Source organism: Theropithecus gelada, chromosome 4, assembly GCF_003255815.1.
Source record: "Theropithecus gelada isolate Dixy chromosome 4, Tgel_1.0, whole genome shotgun sequence".
In the NCBI taxonomy this organism is placed as follows: domain Eukaryota; kingdom Metazoa; phylum Chordata; class Mammalia; order Primates; family Cercopithecidae; genus Theropithecus; species Theropithecus gelada.
Genome location: NC_037671.1, coordinates 37,114,676 through 37,132,230, shown reverse-complemented (window position 1 = coordinate 37,132,230; position 17,555 = coordinate 37,114,676). Strand labels below are relative to the sequence as shown.

The 17,555-nt window shown below is 42.2% G+C and overlaps 1 protein-coding gene across 2 annotated transcripts in view; it reads right to left on the bottom strand.

The window, feature by feature from the left end:
- Positions 1–17,555, bottom strand: part of UHRF1BP1 (UHRF1 binding protein 1) — an 82,031-nt gene that overhangs the window by 47,232 nt on the left and 17,244 nt on the right. For both annotated transcript variants that reach the window (XM_025381789.1, XM_025381790.1), the window contains exons 2-4: positions 4,892–5,054; positions 4,752–4,790; positions 3,293–3,384 (exon numbers count right to left, since the gene is read on the bottom strand). In XM_025381789.1, the coding sequence (XP_025237574.1) occupies positions 3,293–3,384; positions 4,752–4,790; positions 4,892–5,054 (294 nt within the window). The remainder of the gene's footprint in view (positions 1–3,292; positions 3,385–4,751; positions 4,791–4,891; positions 5,055–17,555) is intronic.

The window sequence follows — 17,555 nt, the reverse complement described above, 5'->3', positions numbered from 1 at the left end:
AGGCACGTGCTACCACTCCTGACCTCAAATGATCCACCTGGCTTGGCCTTGAATCCTCAAACATCTTATTCTACCTAAAAGCAGAAAGATTACTGGGGTCTTGTCAAAAGGACACAGGAGCTCACCTGGAAAGGCTCTAACTGGCCAAAGACAGGGAGATATGAACATCAGGAAGAATAATGACTGTAAAGGTACGACATACAAAAAAATATATAGAAAGAGTAAATGTAGGATATAAGGCCAGTCGCAGTAGCTCACATCTGTAATCATCCTAACACTTTGAGAGGCCAAGGTGGAAAGAATGCAAAATGTAAAAAGAATATAAAATGGTAAGCCACTCTGGAAAAGTTTGACAGTTTCTGAAAAAGTTAAATCTTCCCCTAAATACCATAACTAGGTATTTACCCAAGAGAAAGAAAAGCACACATGACCACACAAAAACTTGTATACAAATGTTTACGGCAGTATTATTCATAATAGCCAAAAAATGGAAATAAAATGACCATCAACTAGTGAATGGATAAACCAATTGTGGTATACCCATACACTATAATGTTACTCAGTGCTATGGTCTGAATGCTTATGTTTCCCCAGAATTCATCATATGTTGAAATCTAATAGCCCCATGTGACAGTTTTAGAGATGAGGCCTCCAGAAGGTGTTTAGCTCATGAAGGAAAAGTCCTCATTAATGGGATTAATGCCTTTAGAAAAGCGGCCAGAGACCAGGCTCAGTGGCTCACGCCTGTGATCCCCGCACTTTGGGAGGCCGAGGCAGGTGGATCACCTGAAGTCAGGAATTTGAGACCAGCCTGACTAACATGGTGAAACCCCATCTCTACTAAATACAAAAAATTAGCTAGGCATGGTGGCACATGCCTGTAATCCCAGCTACTTGGGAGGCTGAGGCAGGAGAATCGCTTGAACCAGGGAGGCGGAGGTTGCAATGAACGGAGATCGTGCCATTGCACTCCAGCCTGGGCGACAAGAGCAAAACTCCATCTCAAAAACAAAAAAAAAAGAAAAGAGGCCAGAGAGAGACCTTTCACCCCCTTGGAAGTATTCTTACCAAGAAAACAAAAGCAAACAAAATGAATCAGGGCAAGCCTTTAAATCTACCAGATTAAATGAGAAACATTTTCAATGACACCTTGATGATACAATCAGCCAGAATACAAAACAAGGGAAATTCTTTAGAAAAGATTATCTAATTCCTACAAAGAATAAATAGTATATTTAAAAATGTGTGTGTGGTGGGATGTAATTAAAGAACTTTAAGGCCAGGCGCGGTGGCTCAAGCCTGTAATCCCAGCACTTTGGGAAGCCGAGGCGGGTGGATCACAAGGTCAGGAGATCGAGACTATCCTGGCTAACATGGTGAAACCCCGTCTCTACTAAAAATACAAAAAACTAGCCGGGCGTGGTGGCGGGCGCCTGTAGTCTCAGCTACTTGGGAGGCTGAGGCGGGAGAATGGCGTGAACCCGGGAGGCGGAGCTTGCAGTGAGCCGAGATCACGCCACTGCACTCCAGCCTGGGAGACACAGCGAGACTCCGTCTCAAAAAAAAAAAAAAAAAAAAAAGAACTTTAAAAGGCCTATCACCCAAATATAAAGTATGGACTTCTTTTGATCCATATTGTTCTGTAAAAAATATATATATTTAGGTCAGTCACAGTGGCTCACACCTGTAATTCCAGCACTTTAGGAGGCTGAGGCAGGTGGATCATCCAAGGTCAGGAGTTCAAGACCAGCCTGGCCAACATGGCAAAACCCCATCTCTATTGAAAATACAAAAATCAGCCAGGTGCGGTGTCAGGCACCTGTAATTCCAGCTACTCAGGAGGCCAAGGCACAAGAATCACTTGAATCCAGGAGGTGGAGGTTGCAGGGAGCCAAGCTCGTGCCACTGCACTCCAGCCTGGGTGACAGAGTGAGACCCTGTCACAAAACCAAAAAAAGAAAAAATATATGTGTATACATATATATATATATTTTAGAGATAATTCAGGAAAATTGATTATGAAATAGGTATTAGATGATATTAAGGAATTCTTGTGAGGTTTTTTGTTTTTTGTTTGTTTTTGAGATGGAGTTTTACTCTTGTTGCCCAAGCTGGAGTGCAATGGTGCGATCTCAGCTCACTGCAACCTCCAACTCCCGGGTTCAAGCAATTCTCTTGCCTCAGCCTCCCGAGTGGCTGGAATTACAGGCACCTGCCACCACACCTGGCTGGTTTTTTTTTTTATTTTTAGTAGAAACGGAGTTTTTATTTTTAGTAGAAATGGGGTTTCACCCTGTTAGCCAGGCTGGTCTCGAATTCCCGACCTCAGGTGATATGCCCACCTCAGCCTCCCAAAGTGCTGGGATTACAGGCGTGAGCCACCACACCTGGCCTGTTAATTCTTTTTAATGTGATAGCAATATATTTTTTTTCCAGTCCTTGTCTGTTAAAGACATGATATGAAAGTATTTGCAGGTGGGTTAATAACCAGCCGGGCAACATGGTGAAACCATCTCTACCAAAACTACAAAAAATTGGCCAGGTATTGTGGGGCATGCCTGTGGCCCCAGCTACTTAAGAGACTGAGGTGGGGAACCACTTGAGCCTGGGAGGCAGAGGATGCAGTGAGCCAAGATCACACCACTGCACTTCAGGCTGGGTGACAGGGTGAGACCCCATCTCAAAAAAAAAAAAAGTATTTGCAAGTGGAATCATATGGTTTCTGAGATTTGCTTTCAAGTACTATAGTGTCCACATGCACATACATACACATACACAAACTGGCAAGAAAAAGAAAAAAGAATGACAACACTGGGCATGGTGGTTCACATCCATAATCCCAGGGCTTTGGGGAGGCTGAGGTGGGAGGATCGCTTAAGGCCAGGAGTTCAAGACCAGCCTGGGCAACATAGTGAGACCCTATTGCTATGAAAAACTAGCCAGGCATGGTGATGTATGCCTGTGGTCCCAGCTACTTGGGAGGCTGAGGCAGGAAGACTGATTGAGCCCAGGAGGTCGAGGCTACAGTAAGCTGTGATCACACCACTGCACTCCAGCCTGGGTGACAGAGCAAGACTCTATCTCGGGGAAAAAAAGAAAAAAAAAAAAAGAAGAATGACAAAGTGTTGATAATTGTTGAAATCAGATCTTGGGTATATGGGGGTTCTTATACCATTTTCTCTACTTTAGTGTAAGTTTGAAAATTTCCATAATAAAAAGTTTTTATTTTTTAACTAAAAGGGGATCTAGAGCAATTACTATGTTGGAAATAACAGGATTCAAAGCAACTAACCTCTGTCCTGAAGCAAGGGCAATGGGAGACTGTCCATTGGGGGGCCGAGGATCCTCACATGTCTTCATCTCCACCTCTACCTTATCCAGACACTGAAATAAAAGTCAAGGAGAGCTAAACATTTACACAAATACACACATAGCACAATGACAGCACAGACTGTGTCATTCATCTCTGTGCTCCAGAGCCTAGTAAAGTGCTATACCCACAGTGGGCAGACAATCAATATTTACTGAATGAATGAATGAATGAACGAACGAACGAACGAATGAACGAACAAACTAAAATGCAAGGAGAGTCCTCATTTTCCCCCTTCCATTTCCATTAGCAGCAGAACCTCATGACAAGTACAGGATGAACTCAGAGCAAAAAGATAAAACACAAATCCAAGTTGCAGGAATATTATTGTTCCTGGGGATTCCAGTTTTGGGGATAAAGACACACATTGTCCAGCCTCTGAAGGACCCTCAACTGATCATCGTTCAACAGTCAATCCAAACTAAACTTTTTTTTTTCTTCTTCTTTTTTTTTTTTCAAGACAGAGTCTTACTCCTATCGCCCAGGCTGAAGGGTGATCTCGGCTCACTGCAACCTCCACCTCCCAGGTTCGAGCGATTCTCCTGCCCCAGCCTCCCGAGTAGCTGGGATTACAGGCACCCGCCACCACCACACCTGGCTAATTTTTTGTACTTTTAGTAGAGATGGGGTTTCACCAGGTTGGTCAGGTTGGTCTTGAACTCCTGACCTCAGGTGATCTACCCACCTCTGCCTCCCAAAGTGCTGGCATTACAGGCATGAGCCACCACACCCAGCCCAAACCAAACTTCTAATTTTTCCTCTGTCAAGATTTCAAGGAGTGCCAGGCGCGGTGGCTCACGCCCGTAACCCCAGCACTTTGGAAGGCTGAGGCGGGTGGATCACCTGAGGTTAGGAGTTCGAGACCAGCCTAGCCAACATGGCAAAACCCTGTCTCTATTAAAAATACATAATTAGCTGGGCATGGTGGTGCATGCCTGTAATCCTAGCTACTTAGGAGGCTGAGGCAGGAGAATCGCTTGAACCCAGAAGGCAGAGGTTGCAGTGAGCCAAGACCATATCATTGCACTACAGCTTTGGTGATAAGAGCAAAGCTCCATCTCAAAAAAAAAAAAAAAAAAAAGATTTCAAGGGAAAATAGGAAAGTCTAAGGTTAGAGCCTAGGCAGCCATAATTGTTACACTAAAACCGAGAAAATAACTGAGAAGTCCTGGGTCTTGTGTCCCAGTGCTAATCTTATATCACACAGCAGTTCCAGAATAAGCCCAGACAACAGTCACACTGTCTTAGAGAGAAGCTCACAGGGACATAAGGAGACACCCCCCAGTCCTAAAAGGGTTAGCCTATCATTTTCTCCCTCATCTTCTAAAAGCCTACCCTGGCCACCCCACTTTGATTACTTGCAATCAAGAAAGGTCATTACCAAGCAAATTGGGTGTGTCTTCAATTTTGTCCACTGGATCTGAAAGAGGAAAGCAAAGTCTCAGGGCTGTGGTAGCTGACCCTCCAGAAGGCAGGCCTGCTGGCCGAAGAGAACAGCAGCATTCCGACCCTCATTCTCACCCGGATGGAGGCCCTGTTGCAGTAGACCCGAGTGATGGCTAACCAGGTGGGCAGCTCCAGTACATTCTGTAGAACCTCTTCATCCAGCTCCAGGTTGGTCAGCTGACCTTCCCCTTTCAGGGTGCTCAAGTTGATTTTGTCTGGGGAAAGATTCTTAGTGAACCTGAAAAGAGTAATGATAAGAAGCTATTATTTCCATGGGAATCTGTTAACTGGGTATTATGGCCAAAACACTTCTGAATCTAGAGAAAATAAAAAAATTAAAGAACATTTGTTAAGGCTAGTCAAGTGAAGCAGTAGGAGTGAAGGAACACAGAAATCTGTAACTGGTTGTGATCAATTAGTTGTAAACAACACCATACTCAGACCAGCCAGAACAAATGTACTCGGACCACACTATCTCTACACCATAAAAGATGTTGTGAGACCTATGATTCTACTTATGATTGTGTCATCATCCTACTAAAGAACCTACGATGAGCATTCTGGGGCAATAGCTGTAGCAATGGCAATGTAGTCTTTCGATATTTCTGAACCCTCACATAAAAACAGACAGAGGGAGCCAGGCACAGTGGCTCACGCCTGTAATCCTAGCACTTTGGGAGGCAGACGCGGGCGGATCACCTGAGGTCGGGAGTCGAGACCAGCCTAACCAACATAGAGAAACCCCGTCTCTACTAAAAATACTAAATTAGCCAGGCGTGGTGGTGCATGCCTGTAATCCCAACTCCTCCGGAGGCTGAGGCAGGAGAATCGCTTGAACCTGGGAGGCAGAGGTTGCAGTGAGCTGAAATCGTGCCATTGCACTCCAGCCTGGACAACAAGAGCAAAACTCTGTCTCAAAACAAAAACAAAAACAAAAACAAAACCAGAGGGCCAGGCGTGGTGGCTCACGCCTGTAATCCCAGCACTTTGGGAGGCTGAGGCAGGAGGATCACTTGAGCCTAGGAGATCAAGACAAGCCTGGACAACATAGCAAGACCCTATCTCCACAAGAAAACAAACAAAAATTAGGCACGGTGGTGCATGCCTATAGTCCCAGCTACTCAGGAGGCTGAGGTTGAGGCTACAGTGAGCCGTGATCATGACACTGTACTCTAGCCTGAGATGACAGAGCAAGACCCATTATAAAAACAAACAAACACCAGACAGAGCAACTAGATAACAACACAGAAAGTCCATGAATAACATTTAAAACAAAATAGAAGATGAAGTATCCTCATAAATCCCCATAGACAAGTGGGTAGGGCAAAAACATCAACAGCCACAAGACATTAAGTGCTATCCAGCTGTCTAGAACAAAGTGGAGGGAAGCAAAAGGGCATCTGACAACTGAGAACAGAAGAATCCCAAGATAACCAACAACTATTAAATGAAAAGCAATGGGGGCTGATTTGACACAGTAACTGACACTGTCCATTGCAAGGGATCCCTAGTGAGACCCCAAGGAGCTGGAGCAGTCTAGTCCTATAAACTCATGAAAGTAACCGTCCCAAGCTCCTTCCTCGGAAAGGACTCCCACACAGAAAAGAATTAAAAATGAGCAAGATAGGGATGACAGAAATGAAGAAAAGAGGTGGTCTAGATAAAAGTAAGGGAGGGGAACAGAGACCTATTATCTCAGGAAGCAAGCTGTTATATTTTTTAGCACTACTTGAAATAACAGAAGAGAGAGCTACATGAAGTTAAGGATGTGAAACAGTAACAGGCTAATTATTGGCTTATTAAAGCAGGGTAAAATGAAATCCCAGACCCCTACACATATCTTTACTGATATGAAAAAAGAACAACCAGTTCTATAGTCTTCCCAAAGAGACTAAACTTGAATGTCATCAAGCCACTACATCCGGCTGCTAATTTGAAGGAAATACTGAGGACAGATGAAAATTGCTGAACTACACTGTAAGTGTGCAATCAGCAAAATCTAGACCACAGGAAACTCTATCGGTCAAATGGTCTTGAAATAAAATATTCGCACAGGCCAGTCCTCTCACTATTCCTCACTGCTCCAGTCCTCCCTCCTGTGCTCTCACCAGCCACTCCCTTTCCCTCCACACCATTATCTGCCATGCAAGGCTGAACTGGAGACTTCTCCCTGAGGCCTTCTTTCCCTCACTGCTGTAACTCACATTAAACTCTTTTATTCTCCATTCCTGGAATCTGTAAGGCATGTTTAGTTCATAATCATATGACAGAGTCTTGGGATGTTCTCTGATTCTCAAACGCATAAGATAACCACTCCTGCTCAATTAGATTAAGCTCTTCAAGGTAAGGGGCTTAGTCTTGGCCATTCTTCCTAATCCAAATGGTGACCCAACAGAATGCTGGCCCACCTATCTCTTAGCTAACTGCCCTGCTGGCTAACTACTCCCAGTTCCCTTCTCTCATCTTTTTGGCTGGATCAATTTAAGACCAGTTCCTCATAGCATAACCCTCTCTCCTGTAAGACCAACTGTCTAAATTAATCTCACTCCTGTAATTCACTGCTGCTGCCTCTCATAGTCACTATTTTCACCCCAATCATGAATTGTATTTTGTCCACCAAACTTAACTATACTTTGTGTTTACATATATTAGATGCTAACAGTTTAGACTTACATACCTATATATTTACCAACTTTTTTCACTATATGTATCTTTTCCTTTTACTAAACTGTGTTTTAGTGATTTTGCTTTTCCTTGGACCATAAAATCATGACGTGCCAAAGTTTATCTTTGCAATGTTTTTCTAAAGTGCTTAAGAAGGTACTATGAAAACAGCTCTTTAACAATTTTTAAATGATAGTAAAAATCATTTTTAGAAGTTTGTGAACATGCAAAACAATACTGTATGATATTAAGGGATACACAGGAATGCACTGGCATGATGACAAATTTAGGAAAGTGCTTACCTGTGGGGTAAGGAGAGGGGTCGACAGGAAGCTTCAACTGTATGGATAACGCTTATTTCTCAAGTTGAGAGGTGACTGTATGGCTTTTCATTATGCTACTCCATACCTTTTGTAGGGCAAATATTTTATAACAAATTTTTCTAAGATTTCTATCAATTGTCTATTTACGTACTTAGTGTTGGGAATGCTATTCCTCCACTAAGTCTCTTTTTTTTCTGAGACAGGATCTCACTCTGTCACCCAGGCTGGAGTGCAGTGGTACCATCATGGCTCACTGCAGCCTCGACCTCCTGGCCGCAGGTTATCCTCCCACCTCAACCTCCCTAGTAGCTGGGACTACAGGCACACATCACTACGCTCGGCTAATTTTTATATTTTTTGTAGAGACAGGGTTTCGCCATGTTGCCCAGGCTGGTCTCAAACTCCTGGGTTCAAGTGATCCACTTGCCTCGGCCTATCAATGTGCTGGCATTACAGATGTGAGCCATTGTGCCCAGCCCCATGGGTCTCTCTTAATCCTACACATCTTGCTGGGCCTGTCAATAATGCATGGTCCTAACCACTTCTTACTCAGGCCTCTTCTCAGGATTGTGTTTGCAGAGAACAGCTTTGAGTAAGGAAATAATCTCTCCCACTAGGACAAAGAACAGGCCTGCTTACCATTTACTATAAAAGCAGTGGATTCCCCAAGCTTAGTGTTCTATTCCTATAACACATATGCAGGCATTCATCTGGACCCATTCATGTCACTCTCATAGGACTCTGGGGGCAAGGAATGCTGCTTGCTGGGCCATGAAAAATAGGCTGTGAGTAATAAAGTCCTTTGTCTCTGATCCAGAAGTCTTGTGTGTTCTGCCAGCATCCATGAAACAGTAGGAGTTAATAATTAGCTTCTAAATATGGTAAAATAAAATCCCAGGCCCTTATACATACTTCTGCTGATTTTAATTCACTTAAAAAAATTTAATCTACATTTACTGAGTATGAACTAACTCTATTCTCTGAACCAAAAAGACAAGTTTTCTTTTTTTTTTTTTATTTTCATTCTAAATTATTATTATTTTTTTAAATTTATTTATTATTATTATACTTTAAGTTGTAGGGTACATGTGCATAACGTGCAGGTTTGTTACATATGTATACTTGTGCCATGTTGGTCTGCTGCACCCAAGTTTTCAATAAATGGTTCTTTTCCTCTAAAAACAACTTGCCACAGAGGGAAGGTGATTATTTCTCTTCCGGAAAGAAATGGCTTTTCAGTCCTTTTCCTAAACAAATGGCTATCTACAAGAAAATAGGACTGGGGTACGAAGGAGAAATAAACTCATCTACATACTTCCTAATAAGACAACAACAAAAGGAAGTAAAGGAAGATAGTGCATGCCCCTAAGAACTCTGAGGAGACAGTCCTGAGAGAAGGGAAAGCAGAAAACAGAACTCAACATTATTTGTAATCACTAGGCACAGGCAGGCTTTCAAGTCTCTTATGTATTTAAATAAAATATTATAATTATTTCCTTCTACTGTCCTACCAACCCTTCCTCTAATCTTAAGCGGTCCAGAGAAGCCATTAATTGGGGCGGGACATACTTCAGAAGTACTACTAGTCTTAGAAAGATAAGAATGTTTTAACAAGCAGAACGAGTTTTGAAGACTACAACCACATGTCTCCTCCTCTCCAACCACACAGATTCTGATAAGATGTTGCCTTTCTACCCCAGCTGAGAATTCTTGTAGAAATGAGCCACTGTCAGGGATGGGAGTAAGGATCCCTCTGAGAGGCAGGAGTAAGGAGAAAAGGCTGAGAACCACTAAGATAAACTGCTCTTTCGTATGATAAAAAGCCATTTTTATTTTATTTTTTGAGACAGTCTCACTCTGTCAACCAAGCTGGAGTGCAGTGGCGTGATCATGGCTCACTGCAGCCTCAACCTCCTGGGGCTCAAGTGATCCTCCCATCTCAGCCTCCAGAGTAGCTAGAACCACAAGTGCATGTCACTATACCCACCTAAGTTTTTTTTATTTTTTGTAGAGATGGGGTCTCCCTTTGTTACCCAGGCTGGTCTGGAACTTCTGGGCTCAAGCAATCCTCCCACCTCAGCCTCCCAAAGTACTGGGATTACAGGTGTGAGCCACTGTGCCCAGCCACTTTTAAAGAAAAGAAAGTGAGATGGACCTTTTCAAACTGACTACTTCTCTGAAAAAAGAGAAACATACTTCAGATAAAATAAAACATAAACACAGTCAAGAATAAGTTATACTGTTAGCTAGCACTGACATTCTTAGAGTGATTATACTAAGTGCTACGTATCTAATTTCTACGTTGTGTTCTTTGCAAAATCTAACTCTATTTACAGTTCCATATAAATAAATGTATTTTTCAAGCCTTAACAAAAAAAGTATATCAAATTGTATTACATTTCATCCTAATCTTGCCAGTTTTTAGGGCAATGCGTCTCAAACTATGGTCCTCTGATCACATGGATCTTAATTACTTCGGAATGCTTATTTTAAAATGCAGGCCGGGCACGGTGGCTCACACCTGTAATCCCAGCACTGGGAGGCCGAAGTGGACAGATCACTCGAGGCCAGGAGTTCGAGACCAGCCTGGCCAACATGGTGAAATCCCATCTCTACTAAAAAATCACAAATAAAATTAGCCAGGCCAAGGTGGGGCATGCCGGTAATCCCAGCTACTTGGGAGGCTGAGGCATGAGATTCACTTGAACCCGGGAGGCAGAGGTTGCAGTGAGCCAAGTTTGCACCACTGCACTACAGCCTGGGCAACAAAGCGAGACTCTGTCTCAAAAGAAACAAACAAATAACAAAATAATAATTGTATGTCTTTTTGCCCCATAGGCTGGACCAGATCAATATCCTTTTGTCAGCTAAAAGAAAATTTCATTTTTAAAACATAATTTGGCCAGGCGCAATGGCTCACACCTATAATCCCAGCACTTTGGGAAACCAAAGCAGGAGGATCACCTGAAGTCAGGAGTTCGAGACCAGCCTGGCCAACATGGAGAAAATCCATCTGTACTAAAAATACAAAAATTAGCCAGGCATGGTGACACATGCCTGTAATCCCAGCTACTAGGGAGGCTGAGGCAGGAGAATCACTTGAACCCAGAAGGCAGAGGTTGCAATGAGCTGAGATTGCACCACTGCACTCTAGCCAGGGCAACAGAGCAAGACTCTGTCTCAAAACAAACAAACGAACAAATAAAAAATAACTTATTTTATACACCCCAAGCGAGAAAAGGCATTATTCTCTGGCCTGGACCAGCAAAACCAAACAACGAATAAAAATGACATTTTACTTTGCACCAGGCACTGAATAAAGGGTCTTCATAACATCTCAATTAATCTTTGCAATATCACACATGAGGTATGCATTATTATCTCCATTGCTCAGAGGAAGAGCATGAGGTTCAGATATGAAGCAGTTTGCCCCAGATGACAGGGCAAGAAGAGGTAGTATGAACCCAGGTATGCTCACTGGTTTTTACTTCTACTAACATTTTAATATTATGAAGTTTCCCCAAAACACACTTGGCACAGAATAAATTTATAAGGTATCTCAGACGTGGTTGGAGGACATTCTTTCACTTTTTATAATCTACCATACACTGCTTAACCTGTGTAAGAGGAATACATCTAAACTTTTTTGGTAAAGTTAATAGTGTAACTCCATCAAAAACCTTTCTGCACTTCACCAACTCAACCAGATTAACAAACTTTTTCTTAAGTAGGTCCAGGGCTAATTTACCACCATTCCAGCAGTGACACCCGGTCTCTAGCAACATGCTGACAAGAGACCACAGAGGATACTGTGCCATCAGGTCTAAGATTAACCATACAAGCAAGTAATCACCAAAAGCTGAACAACACTAAACAACCAAGAGTTCTTCAAGCACTCGAAGGACTGCTGATGCTGCATGCATGTCTGCTGGACCACCATGAGCGGTTCTCCTGTGACTGTAATAATGATATAACATATATATGCTTTTTCAATTATGAGTTTACTTTTAGGAGTCAACAAAAAATGCATACTGCCTTATTTAAGCTTCTCAAAAAAGGCAGTAAGAATTCTTTAACTGATTTTGCCTGCATTTTAGAGCAATACCAAAGAATAGGTTTTAAAAAAAATAAAAGATGGCCGGGCACGGTTGCTCACGCCTGCTAGTCCCAGTACTTTCAGAGGCCAAGGCAGGTGGATTGCTTGAGCCTAGGAGTTTGAGACCAGCCTGGGCAATGTGGTGAAACCTCATCTCTATTAAAAATACAAGGACTAGTTGGGCATGGTGGCACACCTGTAATCCCAGCTACTTGGGAGGCTGAGGCACGAGAATTGCTTGAACCCGGGAGGTGGAGGCTGCAGTGAGCTGAGATCATCCCACTGCACTCCAGTCTGGGTGTCACAGCAAGACTCTGTCTCAAAAAATAAAAATGATAAAAATAAAAATAAAAGATTTTTTTAAACATCACGTGATCTGTCTGCTTCGGCCTCCCAGTGCTGGGATTACAGGTGTGAGCCACCACGCCCGGCCTGCTTTTTAAAAAATGGGCCTGACTGTTGTTGGGTAGGGTTGGGGAGGTTTGCTCAGCCAAGGAAACCACAGATCTGAGAATTATACAAGAGGCCCAAGTTTCAGCTCTCTCATCACCTGGAGGGGGAAAAAAAGCTCAAACTCTCTGCCTATAATGGAGTACAACTGGGTTAAACTGCAGCAATGTGATGATAAAACCAATTATTCCAAGTCACCTTCAACTGCCAGTCTAAAATTCACAAACTGCAACCGGATACTGAATTCTTGAGAATCATTATGTTGTATACTTCTCTTTCTACACCCCACAGTCCCTGGCAAAAAAAAAAAAAAAAAAAAAAAGCATTTGTGTTCCTAATTGAGGGTAGTATCATTGAGAGTCCAAGGGCAGCTAAAAAGGCTAATGGCAGCCTGCTATTTATTCCACTTAAAGTATGTGGGAAAACATTTTCTGGCCATCTGTTACTGTTACAGAGTGTAAAAGCTAAGATGAAATCAGGTTGGAAAAACAGATTTTGATCAAGTTTCATTTCTGCCAGAGGACTGCAATCTGCCAAAGAGACTACAGGGAAAGGCTCTCAGATATCTTTGTGAAAATGTACCACAATGTTGGGAAGTGAAAATTCTTAGATTTGCAGATTCTCAGAATTTCAGAGCTAGAAGGAATCTTAAACAATTGTTTAGTCCAAATCTACATTTGCCAATGAGGAAACAAATGGCCAAAAAGTTTAATGACTTGCCCAAGACTCACAGCTAGCCAGTGGTAAAGATGGAACTAAGTAAATAACAGAAATGGGACTCAACCCAGCATTCACTCAACTCTCACAATACCCTGCCCTCTGTAATTCAGAATCTTTTATTGCGAATAATAGGGTCAATAAGTTGCAACAGTCAGGCGGCTTCAGCTCTGAGAAATTGAACCCTCCTGGGAGAAATAAAAAAGTTTACAAATACACTTTGCTTCCTTCACCATTTTTTCCATTGAGGAGGTGATCACAGCCAGAGCCTTGGCTTCTAAGCTTCCTACCCAAATCTACAGCAAAATATTTTCACTGCTAAGCCACACCACAGGCTTCCCTTTAAACAAAGATATAACACAACACTGAAGCAGTTGATTTGGATAGCAGGATTCTCTCCATCATCCAAACAAAACAAATCAATCACTAATATAGCTAATGCTATTTCATCCCAGATAATCTGATAGAATAAGCCATTCAATCTTAGAGATTTGTCCTAATAGATTTTACTCTCAAAACTTCTTCATTGGCCAGGTGCAGTGGCTCACACCGATAGTCCCAGCACTTTGGAACTGCTCGAAGCCAAGAGTTCAAGACCAACCTGGACAACAAAGCGAGACTCTGTCTCTACAGAAAAAAAAAAAAAAAATTAATTAGCTGGATGCAGTGGCTCATGCCTGTAGTCCCAGCTACTCAAGAGCTGGGGTGGGAGGATCCCTTGATCCTTGGAGGGTGTAGTGGGCTATGATGGTGCCTCTGCACTCCAGCCTAAGCAATAGAGTGAGACTGTGTCTCTAAAAAACACTGCGTGACAATATTACATGCCTTTCTTAGGAGAAAGTTCTTTACTTCTAAATTTTCATTTGTTGTTTACAATGTTGGGTTTTTTAACTGTTGTGTTATTTAAGGTGCAATTTCCATACAGTGGCTCATCTTTCATCTTTTTTTTTTTTTTTTTTTAACATTTTCGTAGAGATGGTCTCAATATATTGCCATGGCTGAACTCCTGGCCTCAGGAGATCCTCCCATTTCAGCCTCACGAAATGTTGAGATTACAGGCGTGAGCCGTCGCACGTGGCTATGACTCATATCTGAACTTTCTATTTTGTTCATCTGACCTATATATACTTATGCCAATACCACACTGCCTTTAATACTGCAGCTTCATTTTAAGCATTAAGAAATCCTTTGTGTTCATTTGTTCAGATTATTCTGACCATTCTAGGTCCTTTTCATTTCCATATAAAATTTCAAATCAGCCTGCCTATTTCTGTTTTTTAAAAAATCTGCTGAAACTGATTGGGATTGCAGTGAATCTTAGCTCAATTTAGGGAGACCTGACATGTCAACAATAATGAGCCTGTCCCTGTCCCTGAACATCATACATATTGAATGTTTATTTGCATTTCTCTAGACTGCCAATGTCGCCACGTACAGTCTATGTTTGTGTGTGTAAGTTTCAATAAATTTGATAAAAGTTTGGAAAAATTTTTGGAGATTTGTGACAACTTGAAAAAACTTGCAGACAAACCTCATAGCCTAGAAATATTTTTTAAATTAAGAAAAGGTTAGGTACATCATGAATGCATAAACTATATGTAGACACTAGTCTATTCTATCATTTACTATCCTAAAGTTTATACAAATCTATTTAAAAAGTTGAAATTTATCGAAACTTAAGTGCACAAATACTTACAGACCATACATGACACTATTTGCAGTTAGGAGAAATGTAAACAAATATAAAGATGCAGTACTAAATGATAACTGGCCAGGCACAGTGGCTCACACCCGTAATCACAGCACTTTGAGAGGTCCAGGCAGGAGGACTGCTTGAGCCCAGGAGTTTGAGATCAGCCTGGGCAACATAGTGAGACCCGTCTCAACAAAAAAACAAAATAATTAGCTGGGCGTGGCGGCACATGACTGTGGTCCCAGCTACTCAGTAGGCTAAGGTGGGAGTATCGGTAGAGGCTGCAATGAGCGATGATCGTGGAATGCACTCCAGCCTGGGTGACACAGTGAGACCCTGTCTCAAGTAACTACTAAATAATCATAACTGCATAAAATTAACTGTAGAACATACTATACTGCTGTAATAATGTTGTAGCCACCTCCTATTAATACTGCAGTGAGCTCACGTGTTATGAGGATCTGCTTAAAACGTTGTCTTATGTCATCTCAGCAGAGCGGTTCATCTCTCCAATAAATTGCATATTGCAGTAAAAAAGTGATCTCTTGTAGTTCTTGTGTACATTTCGTGATGCTTAGTGCAATACTGTAAACCCTGAATAACACCATGGGACCCACACGAAGTGCCACTAGTGATGCTGGAAATGCTCCCAAGAAGCAAAGGAAAGTCATGACATTATAAGGAAAAGTTTAATTGTTTGATATGTTCTATAGATTGAGATCTGCAGCTCCGGGTACCTGCCACTTCAGAAAGATGATTCATCTTGTAAACAGATGATGTAAACTTGTGGAATGCATAGATTTAGTATAGTACTGTAAATGTACTTTATCTTCCTTATGATTTTCTGAATAACATTTTCTTTTCTCTGGCTGACTTTATTGTAAAAATACAATATATAATACATATACAAAATATGTGTCAATGAACTGTTTGTCATCAGTGAGGCTTCCAGTGAACAGTAAACTATTAGTAGCAAGTTTTTGGGCCAGGCACAGTGGCTCATGCCTACAATCCCAGCACTTTGGGAGGCCAAGGCAAGTGGATCATATGAGGCCGGGAGTTGGAGACCACCCTGGCCAACATGGTGAAACCCCATCTCTACTAAAAATACAAAGATTAGCCGGGCATGGTGGCACACTCCAGTACTCGGAGGCTGAGGCAGGAGAATCGCTTGAACCCAGGAGGTGGAGGTTGCAGTGAGCTGAGATCGCAACACTGCACTCCAGTCTGGGCAACACAGCAAGACCCTGTCTAAAAAAAAAAAAAGTTTCTGGGAAGTCAAAAGTCATACATGGATTTTCAACTATGCATGGCGACTGGTACCCCTAAACCCCACTACTGTTCAAGGGTCGACTGTCTTTCATTAAGAACTTATTAATCTTTGTTCACAATGAATATTGATCTGAAGTTTTTGTTTTTGAGACAGAGTCTTGCTCCATTGCTCAGGCTGGAGTGCAGTGGTGCAATTGCTGCTTACTGCAGCCTCAACCTCCTGGGCTTAATCAATCCTCCTGCCTCAGCCTCCTGAGTAGTTGAGACTAGTGGCATGCGCCACCACGCCCAACTAATTTTTTAATTTTTTGTAGAGACAGGGTTTTGCCATGTCGCCCAAGCTGGTCTCAAACTCCTGGGCTCAAATGATCCTCCCTCCTCAGCCTTCCAAAGTGCTGGAAATACAGGGCTGAGCCACCAAACCTGGCGGTCTGAAGTTTTCTTTCCTTATAACATCTTTGTCATGTTTTTCTTACCAAGGTCATGCTGAATTTATCAAACAAGTTTGGAAATATTTATTTCCTAAAATAATTTCTGTAAAATGGGTATTATTTATTTCTTAAATGTTTAAAAGAAATCACCAATGAAACTATATGAGCCTTTATTCAAATAATTTTGTGCGTTTCACTTAAGTTATTGAATTTATTGACAAAAAGATGTTCGGGCTAGGTGCAGTGGCTTACACCTGTAATCCTAACACTTCGGGAGGCTAAGGCAGGATGGTTCTTAAGTCCAGGAGTTTGAGGCCAGTCTGGGCAACATGATGAAACCCTGTCTCTACAAAAAATAAAAAAATTAGGCATGGTGGCATGCACCTGTAGTCCCAGCTACTGGGGAGGCTGAGGTGGGAGGATCCCTTGAGCCCAGGGGGTCAAGGCTACAGTGAGCAGTGACTGTGTCACTGCACTCCAGCCTGGGCAACAGAGTGAGATCCTGTTTCAAAAGAAAACAAAAAGATGTTCATCATATCCCTTAACATCTTTTTAACATCTGTAAGATCTATAATGATATCCCCTCTTTCACCGCTGACAATATTTATGTTTTCTCTCTTTTTTCCTTGATCAGTCTTGCTAAAGGTGAACTAAATTCATTAATCTTTTCCAGAAACAAAACAATTTTTGGTTATATTAATTCTCTGTTTGCCCTGCTTTTAATTTCACTGATTTCTTTTTTTTCTTTTTTTTCTTTTTTTTTTTTGAGACGGAGTTGCAGTCTTGTTGCCCAGGCTGGAGTGCAATGGCGCGATCTCGACTCACTGCATCCTCCGCCTCCCAGATTCAAGGGATTCTCTTGCCTCAGTCTCCTCCAGAGTAGCTAGGATTACAGGTGCCCACCACCATGCCCAGCTAATTTTGTATTTTTAGTAGAGATGAGGTTTCACCATGTTGGTCAGGCTGGTCTCGAACTCTTGACCTCAGGTGATCCACCCACCTTGGCCTCCCAAAGTGCTGGGATTACAGTCGTGAGCCACCATACCCAGCCCACTGACTTCTATTCTTATTATTAGACAGAGTCTCACTCTAT